Source organism: Mya arenaria, chromosome 1 (genome assembly GCF_026914265.1).
Source record: "Mya arenaria isolate MELC-2E11 chromosome 1, ASM2691426v1".
NCBI classification, from domain to species: Eukaryota; Metazoa; Mollusca; class Bivalvia; order Myida; family Myidae; genus Mya; species Mya arenaria.
In genome coordinates, this window is record NC_069122.1 from 18,287,627 (window position 1) to 18,311,509 (window position 23,883).

Below are 23,883 nucleotides of genomic sequence, written 5' to 3' on the forward strand. Positions count from 1 at the left end.
GAATGAGTATATGAGACAAAGAAATACATAAAAAAGAAACGAGGCTATTTTAAAAGAAAATATACACATATAAAAGCAAAAGATAAAGGGTGGGACATGTTTGACAATGTTTTAAACGAACATATGTAATATTAATTACATTAAAATAACTCTTATATCTGTTCGCATGTAAGTATTGGCAGCGTCTAAACGTATTTTTACACACCGAACTCGACGTGATACAGGTCACCAGAAAAGCGTCCTATAATAATAATATCACCTGTGTATTACTAATAGAATCATACATGGTTGACCATGGCTTTTGGTTGATAATTGCCCCAGTGGAAGGAATAATTGCCCGAGGGCAGTTATTTTCACTTGGGCAATTATAAACCAAAAGCCATGGTCAACCATGTATTATCCTATATAATACATATTTTTTGTTATTTGTCAATGATTTCAAATGGATTTAAAATCATGATTTTGTGGAATAATGAAGGATATGTCATACAATTAGCATGTATCTAAAAGTCTTATAAATGCGAAATAACAAAATGGGTTTGAATGTTCTTGGCTTATATTTTTTCATTAAATTCATTAACCAGTACTGTATCTACTAGTACCACATTCATCCAGCAACGCTAGCTGTCACTTTATTACCGTTAAATTTATAGAAACAAATGAGTGTAGATAGAGGAATTATGTATTGGAATTCTTTTATGAATGTAAGTATTAATGAAGCGTTTGTGAATATATTTCTATATCATTCTTTCGTTACTTTCATTCGTATATGACGAGGTTTTTTTTTACTAATTTTGATCAAACTCAATCATAAAAGTCATATAAGATTTATATATTATGTGTGTTAAATTAAAAAGTCAATATCCCCTTAAGTATTGTATTTCATAACTTTAAAGCATATAGGTAACGAACTGACTTGAGGTCGGGAACGAAATGGAATATATAATTAAGCACTACCAACGAAATGACCATAAATAGCTGGCACGGCACGAAATTACTTGTTCCCCACACTGAACCAATCTCCGTCGTTCCAAAATCAGTTACATCCCGGAACCCCTGTTCTCTATTTATGCAGCATCGCTAAACAATTATTTTTCAGTTCATTAATTACTTGCAACTTGCAAAAAAATAGCGATCGATGTAAAATGCCAGCTTTTTTCAAAGCAACTGTGATGGAATCCGGGTCAACTCGGCCCAATTACCTTTTCGGCCTGGTCCAAATCGACCCAGTTGCCATTTCGGCCTGGTCCATTTCGGCCTACTTTTTGTATTGTTATTATTTTTCTCATATTCGTTTGTGAATATGTATATGTGACATCCATGGTTGTTGAGTCAGCGATTGGCACGATTGAATCGTCACCGGCGTACTAAGTCCTACACTACTAACAAAAAGTACATAAATGACTAAATTACCGCTTCTGGCAGCTGAACATTAAGGACTGTGTCCTGCAAGTAGGCCGCTTCGTCGGCAGTGGTAGACTCGCCCGTTTCCTCAGGGGCCTAAAATAGCATATTTTTATAGCTTTAATTAGTTTAAAAACATCATTAACAACCTTCAACATTTTCAATTATCAAGGGTGTTGTCAGCGTTCATTAAAACATTATCACACTTGCACGGCTCTAAATAATTGCGCCAACTTAGGTGTGAACAACTTAATACCATAGACACGCTTTCCTTTCAAAAGTAGGCCGAAAAAGACCAGGCCGAAAAGGTAATTGGGCCGAGTTGACCCGACACCCTGTGATGTGGCCTTAGTGCGGTCGCCTTAGCGCGTTTGTGAAAACTGTTGTCTGCTCTCTTCGATTTGTCATTTGGTGTAACCAAAAATAGGCATAAACCGATTGTATCTACAAATGTACTCTTATCATGTTTGAAGTAAACCCACCACCGTGTTTAATATAATTTCGACAACCTGGTTGGGTATAATTCTTGTAAAATATGTTTTAAACATAATCATTCACAACAAAGTGATATCGAAAACAACTGAAGACTAGTACATTGCAGTTTTAATATTTGGTGGTAAAAACTCTTCATTACATTTAAAATAAAAAGAGGAAAATTGCTGCAGTGAAAACCGAGACACCGAGATGAATCTTTTGAATTCAATAACGAAGTCGTTTCAACGATCTAACTCTCAAAAAGATGCCCCACTCGGTATGTTATTTTGAATGTACAGTACTTTAAACCTTCCATATGTTTGTTATTAAAGGTAAGTCTAAGTGTTTTTATTCTTGATTCCTAGCTCTGGTTCGAGATTAGTGTCTCAATGGCAGTTTTAACAGGTATTTATTTTATAAATATTTTCTCACTAGGGAAAGGTATTGACTAAATTAATTTGTTGATGGTGTATGATTTAAGTTTTACTTTATTCCTTAAAATTTGTGACATAATAACTATCGCACGAAATGGGTGTGCAAAACATGGCAATACATTCAATAAGGTCTAATTTAAGCTTAGTGAGATGCAGCACCCGGCATTCTTATGCACTAGTGCAAATAATTGTGCGTTGACAGATTTTTTTATGATTTCTTGTATGGCAAATCTTTCACATAGGACCAAAAGTGGGTAGTTACTCCGATCTGGATTCCAGGTTAAAGCATATTGCGTCAATAAAATATCTAAAAAACAAAGAATATTACCAGATAATGTTATTTTATATTAGTTCCGTACACAAAAAATAAATATCCAACGAATAATTATGAGTTTGATGTTTTTTTCATTTCATACTGTCAAAACAGTATGATGTATATACATGAAGGACACCTTCAAGGCTGCTGTTCACAGTTTTACAACAATCCGAACACATTTGAGATGGCCGAGTTGTTACAATTGTATTTACAAGGTCTTGAAATGTGCCGAAGGTGGCCCAGTTGTTACGATTGGCATAATTGTTGTCTCTGTCAGTCAAGTTTTGTTCTATTGGAAAGGTAAATCTTGTGTTTTAATGAATTAAAAGCTTGTTTTGTGCATATTTTCTTTGCACTTACATGGTAAAATATGTATATAAACCTTTATTATCTATTTCAGATATAAAATACTTCTCTAATTACTGTAATTACAATTTCAATATTTTTGAAAAAAACCTGGGAATGGTGGGGACTTTTGTTCCAGCCAAGCCCGGGTAAAATGTCTGTCCTGTCAGGGACAAACTGCTGGTAAAATCCCCACCTAATGCCACCACAGGGACCATAGTTAAGGCCTATTCCCTGCTATTGGCGCGAAGACAATGCCACCGCAAAAAAAAATCAGAAGATAAATTTTGTATTCAGGATTTTTACATCGGTATTGCATTTACTGTGAAATCATTAATGTTCGTGGGGCATTAATGTTCGTGGTTTTCGTGGGTTGGGTGATCCACGAATTCAAGATCCCACGAAATATAAAGCCTTTATTCACTTTTTCAAATGCCTTGTTACGTACATACATGTACTCTAGTATATTATTTTCAGAGGTCGCAGCTAGTATACAGCGTTAAAACCTGTCTCACTGTATAACTTACGATCATTATTCTGTTAATATATTATAACTGCCTTTAACAAATAATGATCCAAATCAATTAAATGTGTTTTATGCAGCAAATGACAGTTATAAGCACGTGTTTAAACATGTGCTGTTAATGAAAATCTCCAAGTTTACAAGATGTGCGTGATGAGTGTCTTTACTCGATTTTTTTATTTAATGAAATAATTAAACAATTACTAGTACATTGAAGGTTACTAAGCACCGAACTTGACAATATACGCACCTTTTCGGTGTTTTCACAGTTTGCAAAATTCTTAATTGGCATTCAATGGCTTCCCCTATCTGTATTTATGATCAGGGTACATTTTCTTTTATAACCTTTATTCCCAATAAAATCGATAAGTGACATGGGTATATGCACTAATTGGCATGTCGTACCACATTAGTGAGTGTCATAAACCGAGTGACGAAGAAGAAGGAAATCACGGGCCAGCGCGTGGATATTATGCAGACGATCTAGGACGATCGCATCTTCAATTTTTTTTTTTCAATAATGAAAATCCACGAATTCAAGTACCCACGAATTTGTTTTTTTTCGGCAAACCACGAAATTTCATGCCCACGAACATTAATGATTTCACAGTATACCTTTTTTGCAATCGAGCGATTAAATGATAAAGCATTGCATTCCTGGAGTTTGTTTGGAAAAAAATGATACAACCACAGATTTTCATAAATAAAATATTTAATTATAGCACAGCGGTCAAAATTTGCCATATTAAAATATTTTTTGGACTTGCTCAAATTCTGAAATTTATATAGCAGGGCTTGTTCAAAAATTTGATGCCATGCAATAGAGTGGTTCTGTTTGGCTGCCGTAGTTTCAACACAGAGACTTGTTTAAGTTTTCTGTTCGTTTATTTGTGTATAAAGTTCCTTTCAACTCAGAGATAACAAATAACAAGTAACATTAATCCAATTGTAAATTCAGTGTAAAGGTTTGTTTCATGTACAGTTATATATGAAATCTTCATATGTGGCTGGACTATTTAGAAGTCTCTGGTTATGCCACTGTGGCTACGGTTATGCCACTTAGAAGAATTCCGGTGTTTCCTAATTGAAAGTCAAAAATCCCGAAAAGTCCTTTTTCTTTTTCTTCTAAAATTCTCTATAAGTACCTATTTACAAAAATGTCCTCACCCAATGATAAAATGGTAGGAGGGAACATATTAAGTTCAACCAATTAAAATACCTTTAACAAAAAAGGAAAGGGCCCTATGGCCAATTAAAACTTATAATATAATTATGCAAATAAGAAAAGAGAGTAAGACTTGTTAATTACTCTAAAAACTTTGATGTCTAGGTGTCAGGTGGCTCACTGCACCATACAAAGAAATGTGCTAAAATTACTGAATAAACAGTAAGCCAAAACAAGATTAAACAATTGCAAAAACAACAATAGTCCAGACTCAATCCATATTATCACACTCCAAAAGAACCTAATTTCTTTAACCAAACACAAGAGATTAAAACTGAAATTGCAGAATACTTTTGAAATAGTTTCAAGATGTCTTTTGATACATAAAAACAACAACAACAACAACAACAACTGCAATATTAAACAATTAGCAATTTTAGCAAAATGAAGAATTATGCATTAAAAAAATACATAAATAATTTCACCTTAAATTTGCCTTACTACATAATATGTAGTAAGGCAAATTTAAGGTGAAATTATTTATGTATTTTTTTAATGCATAATTCTTCATTTTGCTAAAATTGCTAATTGTTTAATATTGCAGTTGTTGTTGTTGTTGTTGTTGTTTTATTAGTCTGAACTATTGATGGTTCCGTTTCAATGTCGGTCTGTGTCCCTGCATCAGTTACTGGTTGAGTTGTACATCTGTTAACAGTGGCCCTATCAAAAAATTTGTTTTGTTTTTCTTGCAAAGGCCGCTTTCTCTTTTTGCCACCCATTGTCTTTTTGGCGTGAAATTCTCTTGTAAACTGTTGCGGTACTTTGCACTCAAATGTCCATATACCTTTTCGTCCAGGTTCATTGAAAACTACATAATAGTACAAAATACCATTGGTGCGGTTTGCTGACTTCACAAGTTTGATTTCATCATCTCGGTACTCATGACAGCTGTTATTTTTGCAGTCCAAACAATGTGGGTTAAAGCGTTTTGTGGGTTCAGGTTTTGTTGATTTGGAATCTTTGTTAAGTGTTTGTGTCTTTTCCTTATAAGAAGTTAAAGTACCTTGCCTTGTGTGTTGTTTGGACTGTTTTTGTGCCTGATGGGTTGCCTCTTGAGGTTTCTTCTGGCCATTTGTCAATTGCTTGGGTTGTTGGTTTAGTGTTGGTTTTGGGACTGTTGGCTGCAGCTGAGGTTGGTCAACTGGATGTTCTCGATTAGGGTTCTGCTGAGGATTCTGATGTTTTGGGACTCGTGGAGGTGGAAGATTTTGTTGCCGTTGATGCGGCTGATGGTGGAGCTGTTGGTCTTGCTGTGGTCGATGGGGCTGGGGGTCGGCAATATGATCTGGTAGTTCATCAGGATCAAGTTCTGTTTGACCATCCTCCAACTCAGCTGGGGGGTTGGTTGGTCTATCCTCTGGATCACAGTAGTGTTTCAGCCGTTGTGCATTAACAAGGGATTTCACTTCTTTATTCGTTTGGCAATTTCGTAGCTTGTATGTGTGATTTGGACAGATCTGTGTAATATAGTATGGTCCCATCCATTTTCTGTGAAGTTTTGGTGCTTTTCCTAGCGGGACTTTGGTACAATACAACCATACTCTGTCGGTAGGAATGTAATTTGGAGGTTTTGCTGTTTTATCATATATTTTCTTGTACCTGTCCTGCGCTGTCTGTATATTATCTTTCGCTATCTTTCTAGCTTCTTCCAGGTTCTGCAGTACTCTACTCAGAAATATCTTGTGGTCCTGTGCCAGACGCTCCTTTGGGATAAGAGCTGTGTCGATAGGCATTCTCATCTCCCGTCCAAACAGCATGAAGTATGGCGAGTATTGTGTAGACTGGGTAGCTGGTGTGGCTCTGTAAGCCATCATTATACCAGGTAGCAGTTCAGGCCAATCATCCTGTTGGTCTTTGGTGTAAGCTCTCAGACCTTGCAGAATCACCGAATTCATCCTCTCACACGCTCCATTGGTTTGTGGGTGGTATGAAATTGTATGATGTAAATAGCCAGGGTACCCAACTTGTAAATATTGTAAATGCTGAAAAGATTAGAAGACAAGTGTGTCTGCATACCTACAATGCATACAGGCTAATTAGTTATTATGTTTGGGACAAACATATTCCAAGCAGGGGTGAATATGTAGTAAGGCAAATTTAAGGTGAAATTATTTATGTATTTTTTTAATGCATAATTCTTCATTTTGCTAAAATTGCTAATTGTTTAATATTGCAGTTGTTGTTGTTGTTTTTATGTATCAAAAGACATCTTGAAACTATTTCAAAAGTATTCTGCAATTTCAGTTTTAATCTCTTGTGTTTGGTTAAAGAAATTAGGTTCTTTTGGAGTGTGATAATATGGATTGAGTCTGGACTATTGTTGTTTTTGCAATTGTTTAATCTTGTTTTGGCTTACTGTTTATTCAGTAATTTTAGCACATTTCTTTGTATGGTGCAGTGAGCCACCTGACACCTAGACATCAAAGTTTTTAGAGTAATTAACAAGTCTTACTCTCTTTTCTTATTTGCATAATTATATTATAAGTTTTAATTGGCCATAGGGCCCTTTCCTTTTTTGTTAAAGGTATTTTAATTGGTTGAACTTAATATGTTCCCTCCTACCATTTTATCATTGGGTGAGGACATTTTTGTAAATAGGTACTTATAGAGAATTTTAGAAGAAAAAGAAAAAGGACTTTTCGGGATTTTTGACTTTCAATTAGGAAACACCGGAATTCTTCTAAGTGGCATAACCGTAGCCACAGTGGCATAACCAGAGACTTCTAAATAGTCCAGCCACATATGAAGATTTCATATATAACTGTACATGAAACAAACCTTTACACTGAATTTACAATTGGATTAATGTTACTTGTTATTTGTTATCTCTGAGTTGAAAGGAACTTTATACACAAATAAACGAACAGAAAACTTAAACAAGTCTCTGTGTTGAAACTACGGCAGCCAAACAGAACCACTCTAAGGCTGACCAACGGTGTCTGTTAGCAGGGACTAAGAGCAAGGAGGCACCGGGGCTCTACCGAGTTAATTCCCCAATTATTCGGAGTACCCCCTGTGACCGCTTTAGCGGGCTTGCGCCCAAGTCTTAGCGAAAGACTGCGCATCAGGAATGCACCCCCCCCCCCAAGGAACCTGACGCCAGTTCGGCCCTGTGACATATAACTGGGCTCATCCTACCAGGCGACTTAGGCGATTAAGTCGCCCTGCCCGCGGCAACTTCGCTATTTTCTAAGATCAAAGTGAAGTCAACTTTGCCGACTTTTTCAAAGATCAAAAAGTCGATATCGCTAAGAACTTACGCTTGTCAAAACAGAGCGACTCCGCCTCCCGCCTGTCAGCTCGATTGAGAAACAGCCAATCGTGTTAAACCTAGTAAATATGCTCCATTGATTTCGGCCAATGAGAACACTTGTTTTATTCAATCGAGGCATGTGTTTCCACCATAAGAATTGGGCTTGTTCATTGGAAAGTTTTTAACGACTGAAACATGTAGCAATTGGTTTACACCAAAAGCATGTGTCAGCATTCAATTGGTTGTCGCATGCGCAGTCAGTCTCAAGTGACCATGCCCCATGTTTAAAACACCAATTATAAGATCAGCATAATTCTTTTGATTTTTTTTGAACATTTGAGGGAAATATAAGCGTTTTACAAAATACACGTAACTGCAACAATTGCCAGGAAAATATAAAAAAAATTGAAAAATGACAATTGCCAGTTAAAATTTTGAAAACAGATATCGCTCTCCAAGCAGAAAAAAAAGAACATGCAGATTAGAAATGTAAGTACTTGGCATCTTATAAACATGTTAATGTTGGATCGTGGACTTTGGTCCACAAATTACATGATGTACATGTAACCCTGGCAAGCGGTCCTGCTAAAAACCCTGAAGAGCTACTAGGAATGCTTAACAGCTGCTAAGAACTACTTAGAGATACTTAAAAAACACTTTCAACACATTTTATAATGTAATTAGATAGATCATTTTGACAATGTTAAAATTCAGAAAGGAAATTTTATCCCAAGTTGTTCTATGGTTTTACATATATTTATAACCAGTGGTTCTTTTCTCTTATTTTATTTCGTAGACTTACGAAAAAAGCCTGTAAACACAATTAATACCTTTTTTACAATATAGTTTTTACAATGATAAAACATCATTATTGCAATAATACTATCGTAACGAATAAAAGGAATACAACAATGCATGAGGTATCATAATTAAAACATACCAGCAGCCATATGATAAATAATCTTTTGCAAGATTTTATTATTCATCAGGATAGTGCGTTTGTTCATAATTTAAATAGCTCACTCATACGAGAACTGGAATGACCACTTACTCAACAAGTACATAACAGATACATACACGACATACAGACGATACATTGACATGACATTATAAGACATTGACTACTACCACGCATTTAACTTAATGATGAAATGAACGTGTTACACTTTATAGAACAAAGTGTTTCTGAGAATCTTTGATTACAACTGGCATATCAGGTTGCTCATTGCTCGTGGGAATCTTAACATTATTTTCATGAAGCATTTATGCCCCAGGTAAGCAGAGACTTTGAATTTCATATCAGTCGATCATGGGTAAATCCCGCCCTTCAGGGACAAACTGCTGGTAAAATCCCCTCCAAATGCCCTGAACCATGGGGACATCCTAAGTAAGGGCCCATTCCCCGCAAATTTTAGCGTGAAAACAAAACCACTGTATTCACCCGGCACTGACGGCCACCTGGAAGGTAAAAACCGGCCCATTTCCCCGGTAATGATGGTAGCTTTAGTAGCTCTTAGGGACTTTAAGCAAAGGCCTGGTAAGCACTTTTCTGCATCTGCAACCTCGACTGTGTTGACTGTCCATTCCGGGAAGGCCTCTTGCCAGGTTAGGTCAACGCCTTGGTGGAGATTCAAAGGGGTTGCACCCCTTTTAAAGTTGCTGGGTTTTAAGATTTTTAAGACCCGAAAAAAGCACTTGAAGATATCTGTACAATTTGTAAAGAGTAACATGTGTAGGTCGTTTTAGTCATAGTCATAATGAATGAGTCAATTGTAACCACGGACCCCCCAAGTCAAGGGGGTAAGTGGGGGAAATGGGCAGTGTTTTTACCTTTTAGGTGGCCCTGCAGTGCCAAGTGAATGCGGTGGTTTGGGTTTTTGCGGCGAAAATAGCGAAGAATGGGCCTTACCTAGGATGCCCCCAGGGGGCGAGGGCATTTGGCGAGGATTTTACCAACAGTTTGTCCCCACCACAGGGCGGGGATTTTGCCTGGGATTAGCTGGACCAAAAGTCAAAATCCCCAATATTCCCTGGACAAGGGGGGGGGCATGGTTACAGTTGACACATCATGTGACATGTGTAATATAATGTAGAGCACTATATCAGTGGTCGAAATTAGCACAAGCCCGCAAGCCCTGCACTTGTAAAATGCTCTTCGGGCTTGCTTAAATTCTGGGCTTAATACAGCAGGGCTTGTTCTAAAATGATATGCCAAGCAGTAGTATATGAATTCGGGCTTGTTCATCCAAAAGACTAATTTCGATGACTGCTATATAACATTTAAAAGATCGTTAGAATACAATGTACATGTAACTATGCACTTAGAAAAGTTAAATGGTTATGCGATTGTGTTATATCAAACATGTACATATCATCTTGAATCATCTTAAACTGTATTTCAAGAACAATGAGCTGCATTTCAATGATAAACCATCAAACCACTTATTTGGGAAGTGCGTAATTAACAATCTTAAACCATTATTAAATTTCAAATAAACAAAGAGCTACATTTCATGTTATTAAATACATACATAACAATGAAGGAATCGGTAAGCAAATTATTTTGCTGAATTTTTGTTTCTTTGACTTTGGAAGAAATTTTTCTGTGAAAAATGAAAGAATTATTTATGCTCTCGTTTTTGTATTTTTTTTCTATTTTTAGAGGAAACATCGATATAGTGATAATCAATTTCAATATTATCATTTTGCAATCAATTATCATCGAATTGTATCACCTCAATTATTTTTGTAAACCATAGCTTTTCAACAATACTCAATCTTCATCATAGCCCAATTAATACATGTACCTATCCTTTATGTACATTTTTTTATCTTTTTAGGTGAAAATCACAAACGAGCTGAACAAGAGGATGATGGGTTTCTACTTGTTGGAAATACAACCACTGAAAGAGCCTCCGTAAGTTGACAGGATAAGATTTGTTTACTTAATTGAATAATAACTTTATAGTTATGAATAGTAAACTTTTTATTTTAAAGCTGTGCTCTCACAGATTGACAGGACTTTTTGTTATTTTATTTTTGTCATAGAATCAGCTGATTTTGGAATCAACGCCTATCATTCAGTCATACATGTTTGTTACAAATCAAGAGTAGAACAGCTTTTAATTTTTCGAAAAACGGCAGAAATTTCCAATTTTCTGAAAGCTTAAGTAAGGCTTTTAGCCAGAAAAAAATAAATTATCGACCATTAATATGAAAAACTGCGATCTTATCTGTAGTCAGCCTACTTTTATCACTGATTTTCACACATTCACATTAAATTGGCTCATTCCGAGCCAAAAATTTAAGATTAGTTGTCAAAAGGGTCAATCTGTGAGAGTGCAGCTTTAAAAGTGTTTAGTGTTTTAAGGTTTTTTAGGTTGCAGGTCCATGTTTAGTGAACAAAACATTTTTTAGTTTATTTGGTATCATTGTTCGAAGACTTGTTAAGTAAGTAGGGAAAAGGCCATAAATCTTGACAGACAAAAAGTTATATAAAAAAAAAAGATTAAAAAAATATTCTTATGGGGGTCAGAATTTGCTTTGAATTGAGATTGAATGGTTCCACATAGTATTACAGTCTCATTATATACAGCAGGGCTTCCATTAAGGCCCCCACCCCCCAAAAAAATACCTGTGTTTCCGGTTATATGCCAAAAAATAGGTTCAGTAGGATGGATTTTTTTTTCCATTTCAAATTACAGGATCATGCATCGGATCAACTCATCATTATAGATCTAAGCATTTTATAATTCACAAAGAGCCATGAAAAAAACAGTATTGTTACATTATACATGTATTACTTGATAACGTCAATCAACCAATCACACAATAAGTTACAACAAAGCTGTAATTAAGTGACCATAAATGTAATCAATGCTTATGAAAATTGTGGTCTTCATACATGTAGATGAAATTGAGTAAATATCAACGTTTACTAAAGGGTTTCAACTTTTGGTATTTTAGTTTTAACACTCCTTTTGATTTGCCATACTTAATTTTCTGATGCAAGAAAAAATTGCATTTTAAAAAAAAAAACATGAGCAAGTCCATTTTAAATCTTAAACTTCCGACTTTTCGCTTTTGAAAGTATTATCCAACGTTTTGGAAGTTTCTGTACTTCCAAGCACTAAATTTTGGTAGTTAAAGCCGATTTTTAGCTTTGACTATTTGAGGAATATGGAGAGCTATACTACTCACCAAAGCGTCGGCTTCGGCGTCACACCTTGGTTAAGGTTTGTATGCAAGCACACATAGGTTAATATCTCAGCAACTGCTTGAGGTATTGCATTGAGACTTTATACAGTGGCATTTAACCATCCAACCTACTTAATTTACCAGGTTAGATAACTCTAGTTTGCGGGCATAATATTCAAATAATGGCCCTTTTTTAGACATAGAAATTCTGGTTAAGGTTTTGCTTGTTACCATTTTTAAGTCATACCTCAGCTCATACATCATGTGTTGCATTGAAACTTAACACATATGCTCCCAACAATTTAACCTTCTTCTTTAATTAAGTAAGATAACTCTATCTTTCATATTATATTTTGCCCCTCTATTATGCGACTAACCAAGTTAGATAACTGTATTTTGCAAATAATGGCCCTTTATTATTAGACTAAAAAAATCTTGCATTGAAATCTAATCTCTGTGACAGCTTTTGTTTAGGAAAAAGTGTACTTTTAATATATAATATTTATTTCTAAATAATAGTGCTATGATATAACTAGTCACTAGTGGATCCAGGGGGAGATGCATCCAGCGTGAAAAAATTGTCCATGTACCCTTCTTATTTCAATATAGGTGAATAAAATACACCAAAACACACTTTTTCGGACTAGAAATTGTTTTTCTTGGGGAAGTCCCGTACTCCCAAACAAATCTGACATTACTTTAAATCAAATAACTTTCAGTTCTGAGGAAGAGGCATTTAAGTCAAAAGGTTACTTCTTTTAATAAAATCATGGATCTGCCTCTGCTTATCATATGGCAGGGTTCGCACAGACTTGAAAAGTGCTTGAATTTTGGGCTGCTAGATGAAGTCCTTAAATTTGAAAAAAACTCCTTAAAACTACTTGATTTTTATTGTTGCCTTGAAAACTGCTTAAAAAGTGCTTAAAAAGTAAGAAATGGTCCTTAAATTTCCTTTCAAGTTTAAAAATCAGTTTGTCTGCGTATTTTATGTTCGTAGTAATAAAGACAGAAAGTAGAAACATAAATAGTTCGATTTAGTTTGGGTCTCGCTTAAAGAAAGAGAATTTACGTCAGTGTATCGGTACGGATAGTGTACAGGGTTTTGCCTGCGATGCTATTTTCACAATATAAAATATACAAAACCGTTTCCGCTTTGGTTTCCAAGATGGCGTGCGTCTTCAATAAGAAATGGTTTATTTCATACCCTTGGTTGGTAGATCAGGACAACAAGCACAAGGCAATGTGCAAACTTTGCTCCAAAGTCATTGATATAAGTTCTATGGGCGAGTCTGTGATCAAAAGCCACGCGAAATCAGACTAACATAAACAGAATATGTTGCAGTTGTACGCTTGACATGTTTACCACTAAGAAAAGTGATAGTTCTACTGGTTCTACAAACATTTTTCCCTCTATACCACCACCACCACCAACACAGCAATTGACCAATAACAATAATAATAATTTGAAAAGCTATTTGAACAAAAACACCATATTGAAAAGCGAGATTTTGTGGACATTGCAAACAGTTGTGACTCATTGCAGCTACAAATCTAATGAAAATATAAGTGATGTATTTAAAGCAATGTTTCCAGATAGTGAACTGGCATCCCGCTTTACGTGTGGGGAGCGAAAAACATCATATATGTGTGTATATGGACTTGCTGACTATTTTAAGCATTTGTCGTTTATGTAACTAATAACGAGTAAAGATAGTCCTTGAAAATCAATATTAGTCCTTGAAAACTCCTTGAATTTTAAGCCTGACTTGCTGTATGAACCCTGTATGGCTAATTCAAAAATTTACCACACTCCTCTAAATTTGCTTTTAACCTTATAACATTAGCTCCATAAAATAATAATTTACACTTTAACATATAATCCTATTTCAGTACCAGAGTAGTCACTACCAAGGAGGCAGTCAACAGTTCCAGTCTCCCACCCTGGATGCCACACAGTGGCCAGGCCTCTCGAGTTCTGAGCCACTTCAAACCGGTTCAACCACTGTTCCAAATGTATCCTCACGTTCATATAGCTCGCAAGGTACATACTTACAATCTTGATTACACTTTATTAATGATGCACTCTAACACCCCAATAAGATTTACCACAGTTATTACAGTTGTTAGCTCCACTGGCCGAAGGCCATGGAGCTTATGTCGTCACAGATTGTCCGTCGTGAGTGCGTGCGTGCGTGCGTGCGTGCGTAAACTTTTACTTTAAACGACATCTCCTCTGAAACTGATAAGCGGATTTTGACAAAACTTCACAGGAATGTTCCTTTGGTGGTCCTTTACCAAAATTGCTCAAATGGTTCCGGTCCATTGCACAATATGGCCGCCAGAGCTAAAAATAGCAAAATCTTTAAACGACATCTCCTCTGAAACGGTTCGGCAGATTTTGATGAAAATTGACAGTAATGTTCCTTGGGTGGTCCTTTATTAAAATTGCTCAAATGGTTCTGGTCCATTGCACAATATGGCCGCCACAGCTAAAAATAGCAAAATCTTTAAACGACATCTCCTCTGAAACGGATAGGCAGATTTTGATGAAACTTGACAGAATTGTTCCTTGGGTGGTCCTTAACCAAAATTGCTCAAATGGTTCCGGTCCGCTGCACAACATGGCTGCCAGGGCAAAAAAATAGAAAAACCTTTAAAGAACATCTTCTCAGAAACCGATGATCAGATTTTGATGAAACTTAACAGAAATGTTCCTTGGATGGTCCTTTATCAAATTTGCTTCAATGGTTTCGGTCCACTGCACAAGATGGCCCCCAGAGGTAAAAATAGAAAAACCTTTAAACGACTTCTCCTCAGAAACCGATGATCGTATTGCAATGAAACTTGACAGTAATGTTCCTTGGGTGGTCCTTTATTAAAATTGCTCAAATGGTTCTGGTCCATTGCACAATATGGCCGCCACAGCTAAAAATAGCAAAATCTTTAAACGACATCTCCTCTGAAACGGATAGGCAGATTTTGATGAAACTTGACAGAATTGTTCCTTGGGTGGTCCTTAACCAAAATTGCTCAAATGGTTCCGGTCCGCTGCACAACATGGCTGCCAGGGCAAAAAAATAGAAAAACCTTTAAAGAACATCTTCTCAGAAACCGATGATCAGATTTTGATGAAACTTGACAGAAATGTTCCTTGGGTGGTCATTAACCAAAATTTGTTAAATGGTTCCAGTCCACTGCACACCATGGCTGCCAGAGCTAAAAAATAAAAAAAACTTTATACGACTTGTCGTCGAAACCGATGACCTTTTTTCGATAAAACTTGACAGAAATGTTTGTTTGGTGCTCCTTTACTCAAATTGCCCAAATCATTTCGGTCCACTGCACAACATGGCAGCCAGAGCTATTAAAGTAAAAAAAAAAATTAAATAACTTCTCCTCAAAAATTGATGATTGTATTTCTATGAAACTTGACGAAAATGTTCGTTAGGTGGTCTTTGCTTGAACCTTTTGGCCAGTGGAGCACAGGCACTGATGTGCCTCTTGTTTTAATATTCAGGTGAATAATTGTCGAAAACAGTGGTTCTTAGAAAGGATACCGTATTTAATTTGAAGAAAGGTGCAGAAAACGCGTTATTTCTACCTTATGAGACGAAAGTAGATGGCACTAATTCACTAAATCTTTTAACACTCACCAATCATTTAATAATTTTGGGGTTTAAGCTATTAAATACATGGTTAAAATCTTGTTATCTGTAATTAATATTTTCCATAAAAGCATAATTTAGAAAGAAGTTACAGTATATCACTCAAAATTTATATATATTTGTGATACATGTATGTATTGATTGTAAATAAGAGTGTTACTTTAAGTATTGATGTGTTACTTTAACGAAATTTTAGTGGTTTAATAGAAATATAATATTTGATAGTGTTTCATTTGAAGGTTGTCTAAACATAAACTCCCTTATTAGAATGCTATCATGTAGAATGGTAGAAACAGTTCTATTACTACTGTATTTATAATTATGCCCCCCTTTGAAGAAGAGGGGTATATTGCTTTGCACAGGCATGTCGGTCGGTCGGTCGTTGGTAGACCAAAGCTTGTCCGAGTGATAACTGAACAATTCCTGGACGTATGGTCATCAAACTTCACATGAAGGTTGGGCCTGACCAGTAGATGACCCCTATTGATTTTGGGGGTCATCAGATCAAAGGTCAAGGTCACAGTGACCTTTAATGGTAAAATAATTTTAAAGCTTGTCCGAGTGATAACTCAACAATGCCTGCACCCATGGCCCTCAAACTTGACATGGAGGTTGGGCCTGACCAGTAGATGACCCCTATTGTTTTTGGGGGTCATCAGGCCAAAGGTCAAGGTCACAGTGACCTTAAATGGTAAAAGGTTGTCCGAGTGATAACGTGAAAATGCCTGCACCCATGGCCCTCAAACTTGACTTGGAGGTTGGGCCTGACCAGTAGCTGACCCCTATTGTTTTTTGGGCTCAATGGGTCAAAGGGCAAGGTCACAGTGACCTTGAATGGTAAAAGGTTGTTCGAGTGATAACTCAACAATGCCTGCACCCATGGCCCTCAAACTTGACATGGAGGTTGGGCCTGACCAGTAGATGACCCCTATTGTTTTTGGGGGTCATCAGGCCAAAGGTCAAGGTCACAGTGACCTTAAATGGTAAAAGGTTGTCCGAGTGATAACGTGAAAATGCTTGCACCCATGGCCCTCATACTTGACTTGGAGGTTGGGCCTGACCAGTAGCTGACCCCTATTGTTTTTTGGGCTCAATGGGTCAAAGGGCAAGGTCACAGTGACCTTGAATGGTAAAAAGTTGTTCAAGTGATAACTCAACAATGCCTGCACCCATGGCCCTCAAACTTGACTTGGAGGTTGGGCCTGACCAGTAGATGACCCCTATTTTTTGGGGGGTCATTGGGCCAAAGGTCAAGGTCACAGTGACCTTGAATGGTAAAAGGTTGTCCAATTGATAACTCAACAATGCCTGCAACCATGGCCCTCAAACTTGACTTGGAGAATTGGCCTGACCAGTAGATGACCCCTATTGATTGTAGGGGTCAAAGGTCAAGGTCACAGTGACCTTGAAAGCAAACTCGACAATTCTTGGACATATGGTCATCAGACTTGACATGGAGGTTGGGCCTGACCAGTAGATGACCCCTATTGATTTTAGGGGTCAAAGGTCAAGGTCACAGTGACCTTGAAAGCAAATTCGACAATTCTTGAACCTATGGTCATCAAACTTGACATGAAGGTTGGGCCTGCCCAGTAGATGACCCTTATCGACTTTGGGGGTCATCAGGTCAAGGTCAATGTCACAGTAACCTTTAACGCAAAAAAGTTAACAAATCTTCCCCTTCTGATATCTCAACAATGCCTGAACCTATAATCATTAAACTTGACATGGATGTTAAGCCTGACCAGTAGATCATCCTTATTGATTTTAGGATTCATAGAGCCAAAGGTCAAGGTCACAGTGATCTTGAATGGTAAAAGGTTGTCCGAGTGATAACTCAACAATGCCTGAACCCATGGCCTTCAAACTTGACTTGGAGTTGCATCTGACTTGTAGATGACCCCTTATGATTTAAGGGGTCATCGGGTCAAAGGTCATGGTCACAGTGACCTTGAATGAAAAAAACTTGTCTTGTGATAACTTGACAATGCCTGCACCCATAGCCCTCAAACTTGACATTTAGGTTTCTGGTGACCAGCTGATGACTCTGGATTTTGAGCTCATAGAGTCAAAGGTCATGACGGTCATAACACACTTTATCCTCACACTTTAATGGTCATAATCTTAAAACAGCAACAAATCAGCTGTTATTTCGGTCCATGCATATTTCATTCAATTGTCCATATAATCCTGACAACATGGCGCTCAGGGGGGGGGGGGGGCATAATGTTTGACAAACACCTCTTGTTTACATTGTTATTCACTTATACCACGCACTATTCATTTAACATAATCCTGGACAAGGTGGTGTCCATAAGGAAATTATTCACATCATGTAAAAAATAGTGTTACCATTAGTAATGTTCCGTTGATTGATTATAATGGAAAGATTTATTGGTTGTGCCTGAAATCAGCGACTGTTGACTGTATTTATATTCATTATCAATCATTGCTTCAACCAGCAAGTTGTTTTTATGCCCCCGAAGGTGGGCATATTAAAATCGCACCGTCCGTCTGTCTGTCCGTCCGGCTCTGTAACTTTCCCTTGTATGGACAGATTTTAAAATAACTTGCCACATGTGTTCCACATACCAAGACGACGTGTGGCGTGCAAGACTCGTGTCCCTACCTCAAAGGTCAAGGTCACACATAGTGTTTATTCACAATGGAGTGCTGCATATAAGGACATAGAGTATAGGTTGTCGTGTCCGGGCTGTAACTTTGTCTTGTATGGACAGATTTTAAAATAACTTGCCACATGTGTACCACATACCAAGACGATGTGTCGCGTGCAAGAACCGTGTCCCTAGCTCAAAGGTCAAGGTCACACTTAGTGTTTATTCACCATAGAGTGCTGCATATAAGCATAGAGTATAGGTTGTCGTGTCCGGGCTGTAACTTTCCATTGTATGGACAGATTTTAAAATAACTTGCCACATGTGTTCCACATACCAAGACGACGTGTCGCGTGCAAGACCCGTGTCCCTACCTCAAAGGTCAAGGTCACACTTAGTGTTTATTCGCAATGGAATGCTGCATATAAGGACATAGAGCATAGGTTGTCGTGTCCGGGCTGTAACTTTCTCTTGAATGGTCAGATTTTAAAATAACTTGCCACATGTGTTCCACATACCAAGAAGACGTGTCACGTGCAAGACCCATGTCCCTACCTCAAAGGTCAAGGTCACACTTAGTGTTTATTCATAATGGAGTGCTGCATATAAGGACATAGAGTAAAGGTTGTCGTGTCCGGGCTGTAACTTTCCCTTGTATGGACAGATTTTAAAATAACTTGCCAAATGTGTTCCACATAACAAGACGACGTGTCGCGTGCAAGACCCGTGTCCCTACCTCAAAGGTCAAGGTCACACATAGTGTTTATTCACAATGGAGTGCTGCATATAAGGACATAGAGTATAGGTTGTCGTGTCCGGGCTGTAACTTTCCCTTGTATGGACAGATTTTAAAATAACTTGCCACATGTGTTCCACATACCAAGACGACGTGTCGCGTGCAAGACTCGTGTCCCTACCTCAAAGGTCAAGGTCACACTTAGTGTTTATTCACAATGGAGTGCTGCATACAAGGACATAGGGTATAGGTTGTCGTGTCTGGGCTGTAACTTTCCCTTGTAAGGACAGATTTTAAAAAGAACTTGCTACATGTGTTCCACATACGAAGACGACGTGTCCTGTGCAAGACCCATGTCCCTACCTCTAAGGTGAAAGATACAGTGTTTATTCACAAGGGAATTCTGAATATAAGGACATAACAGTGTAGGTTGTCAAGTATGGGTGGTATTTTTTTATGTTCAGAGGAAATTTAAAATAACTTGCCATATGTATTTGACACATAAAGGCAAGATCAACTTTTCATGTACTGACCTTGTTCGTAGGTCAATGTCACATTCGGGGGCATTCGTCACATACTGTGACAGCTCTTGTTAGTTTCTTCTTTCCTCTCGTTTAATTTCTGCCAATTATTTTTCTTTGAGTTCATTTAAACATTTGGAAGTTGCTCAGTTGTTATCGTCAACAATATTGCCAAAAGCAACAACTAGTGTTGGGAATCGGACAGAAAAAATAATATCGATAATCGGTTTATAAAACCAATCAATGATCGATTATTAATCGATTTAATCATTATTTAACTAACTTTGGTCATCATATTTAAGGCATACAGTTACAGTACATGCACCAGTTTTACGCGGCACCAATGTTCCCTTACAATATTGTTTGTACATTTCTTTGTATACATTACATTATTTATCCTGATTCCTTTTGTAAACGTTTTTTAAACCACAAACATGAGAAGTTAAGAACCAATCCTTTAGCAGTTATTAATTACAAAAAAAATGTGTAATATAGGTGCTGTTACAAGTGACTTACTGACTTGATAAAAATATGACTAGATAAATTTACATAGGAACACCTTAACGTTTCAACATGAACTAACATTAACCAGAAATTAGACATATTTTCATGACAAAAATTTTACTGGTAGTCGGTAGCGGTTACGTCCCTTGTTTCTATTATTGTTTGTTCAAATTTCACTATCCATTTTTGCCCACGTAGACCTTTCCGATCAATTGTCGATTATTGGCACAACACTAGTAACAACACTAAATAATTTCAAACATACACATAACATTGGCATACTTGTAGTTAAAAGGATTGCGATTTATTGTACAAGATTAAAACTACAATTAAAGTGTTGTCATAAACTGATAGTACTATCGATAATTTGTTACTTCAGTGGATTCGATTATCGATAGTCAAACTGGAACCAATTCCAAACACTAGTTACCATGACAACAAAAGTGGTAGCTCATAGACTATTGCATTGCTAGAAATTACCAGGGACTTGTTTTTCATTTCATTGCCCTTTTTTCCGTTTTCAGAAACAACGCAATCAAAACAACATATCAACCCTTTGACAGGCGTACCATTCCACCTCAACAAGGCGTGTTTAGCTGCTATAAGCAACTGTGATAACTATGACTATTTACAACAAAGGCAGTTTGACTTTGTGAAATATTCCTACGATTTTAGTGTAGAAAGGGCCCTGCTGAAAGAACACGGTGAAGACAATGAAAGTATGGAGTATGCGTATTGATGCGTTAAACGTATACAAAGGTACTTGTTCTTGCATGGATGCATGAATAATGTGACAAAATTGGAGCTCAATTTATGGGATCAGGTTCATAGATTTTATGTTGGCTACATGATTTTATAATTTGTTCAAATTTAGTTGTTTTTTTCCACTCTTATGAACAAAATTACCAAACTGCAACTTGCAATCACAGTCAGTGAAATTAGTCTTTTGGATAAAAATCATGAATTCATCTACTCATAACTGCTTGGCAGTTTATTTTTGGACAGGCCCTGCTATAAAAAAACAACCCAGAATTTGAGCAAGCCCGCAGAGCATTTTACCAGTGCAGGGCTTGCGGGCTTGTGCTTATTTTGACCACTGGGCAGATATTCATTTGAACAGAAATGTTTAAATCCATGCCTTATTCATTTTTTGATGGCATAGCTTACGCTTTCCGGTAAAATAAAGCATTTTCTGTCATATTTTTCAATAAGAATTGTTATTTTAAACTTTTAATGATGTTTTATCATTGTAACATTAGTGTTTTGTTTACATTTCTCATTTAATCAAAAAGTAAAGGTGATATCAGAATGTATAAAACATGAACGAGAATGAAAGGAAAATTTATAAGTATTTATAAATACACAATTTTGAAAGATTCCACTTTCATTCCATCATTAACATTTTCATTGATGCATTTGGAATAAGAACACTGTTTTATAATTAGTTGAAACCATTTCAATATTGTTTTCATGCACAGACCTTTAAACCATAGGTCCGTGATATTTGTTTGTGTTAATTTAATGGAAATTTATAATTACAATTTACATACAGCTGTTATCGATCATTTGCATATCTCATTTTTGTTTTGATTTTGTTAGACATTTAATGTTTTATTGAGGTAATGGTTGTTTTATAGTTTATTATTGATACAATATGCACCTATACAGTATATTTTTGTTAAATTTTCCCAAACTTGTTTGAACTTGATTTCAATAGTGTTGATTGCTGACCATGACTGCCTCATCATATTAGTGCTTGTGAGTTTTAAAGATTGGTTAAAGATTTTTTGTATGTACAAAATGTACTAACAAAAATAAATGGCTAGATGCAACGCTGTAAGTTTTTAGTGGTCTACATTATATTGTGTAAACTACCCACTTACTGCGCCAGCCACTGTCGCTATCTACTGCTTTACCTGATAAAAATCAGCCAACTTCTAATTAATTGAAATAATAACAAAGAAATGCTGCCATGTCTTAGACAAAATATAATGTTGACACAAAATATAATGTTGACCACTTATATTTTTTACAATGGATAAAATTAAGATTTACAGCAGTTTGTTTTTTTCAATTATTTTAAGCAGAAGATTTAAATGGCTATATTTAGGGAAAATAACACCCTTGCAAAATCAAAGCAATCAGCAGTATTTGATAATACAAGTCCTATTTATTGCATGTTCATTCTGTTATTGGCAAGTCATAATGTTATTGTGGCTTAATCTTATCAAACAATTTGCTCATGTTCTTTTAAAATGGTCATTTTAACGCATGCATACATTGCTGGAAAAAGCCTTAAAGCCATTTATTAATGTCACAAAGTGGAGTGAATCCATTTATAAGCTGGATAAGAACATGAAGAGTGGATTAACTAACTGAAGTAACGGTTAAAGCCACATTATTTTTCGAACAGATATATGAAAATCTACGATCTGATCTTTTGTCAGCAATCTTATATCATTGGTTTGCAGATTTCTACGCAAAAACTTTGCTCTTTCCAAGACAAAAAATAAAAAAGTTGTAAAAATGGTAAATCTGTGAGAGTGCAGCTGTAAAGGCGCACATTATAGGCCTCTGGTTGAGCAGCTTGTCCACTTATTTTGACCAGTCCATAAATTATGTATCCCACGCTGCTGAATTGTCCAAAGATCCTAATTTGCACTAGGGTGAAAACAAATTTTCTTGTTGGTTAATTTGCAAAAAAAGTAAACAATGCACGAAACAATAATTATGCCCCCCTTCGAAGAAGAGGGGTATATTGCTTTGCACAGGCATGTCGGTCGGTCAGTCCGTCGGTAGACCAAAGCTTGTCCGAGTGATAACTCAACAATTCCTGGACGTATGGTCATCAAACTTCACATGAAGGTTGGGCCTGACCAGTAGATGACCCCTATTGATTGTGGGGGTCACCGGTCAAAGGTCAAGGTCACAGTGACCTTTAATGGTAAAATAATTTTAAAGCTTGTCCGAGTGATAACTCAACAATGCCTGCACCCATGGCCCTCAAACTTGACATGGAGGTTGGGCCTGACCAGTAGGTGAACTCTATTGTTTTTGGGGGTCATCAGGCCAAAGGTCAAGGTCACAGTGACCTTGAATGGTAAAAGGTTGTCCTAGTGATAACGTGACAATGCCTGCACCCATGGCCCTCAAACTTGACTTGGAGGTTGGATCTGACCAGTAGCTGACCCCTATTGTTTTTTGGGCTCAATGGGTCAACGGTCAAGGTCACAGTGACCTTGAATGGTAAAAGGTTGTTCGAGTGATAACTCAACAATGCCTGCACCGATGGCCCTCAAACTTGACTTGGAGGTTGGGCCTGACCAGTAGATGACCACTATTGTTTTTGGGGGTCATTGGGCCAAAGGTCAAGGTCACAGTGACCTTGAATGGTAAAACGTTGTCCGATTGATAACTCAACAATGCCTGCACCCATGGCCCTCAAACTTGACTTGGAGAATTGGCCTGACCAGGAGATGACCCCTATGGTTTTTGGGGGTCATCTGGCCAAAGGTCAAGGTCACAGTGACCTGGAATGGTAAAAGGTTGTCTGAGTGATAACTCAACAATGCCTGCACCCATGGCCCTCAAACTTGACTTGGAGGTTGGGCCTGGCCAGAAGATGGTCCCTATTGATTTAAGGGGTCATTGGGCCAAAGGTCAAGGTCACA

The 23,883-nt window shown here is 37.0% G+C and overlaps 1 protein-coding gene across 1 annotated transcript; it reads left to right on the forward strand.

Annotated features, from left to right (window-relative positions):
* The first annotated feature begins 1,800 nt into the window (after positions 1–1,800).
* On the forward strand, positions 1,801–22,268 carry LOC128228836 (uncharacterized). Its single transcript, XM_052940350.1, has 4 exons — positions 1,801–2,155; positions 10,815–10,891; positions 14,062–14,212; positions 20,737–22,268. The coding sequence occupies exons 1-4, from the start codon at positions 2,089–2,091 to the stop codon at positions 20,949–20,951; spliced, it is 510 nt and encodes a 169-aa protein (XP_052796310.1). The 5' UTR covers positions 1,801–2,088; the 3' UTR covers positions 20,952–22,268.
* Positions 22,269–23,883: the final 1,615 nt, after the last annotated feature.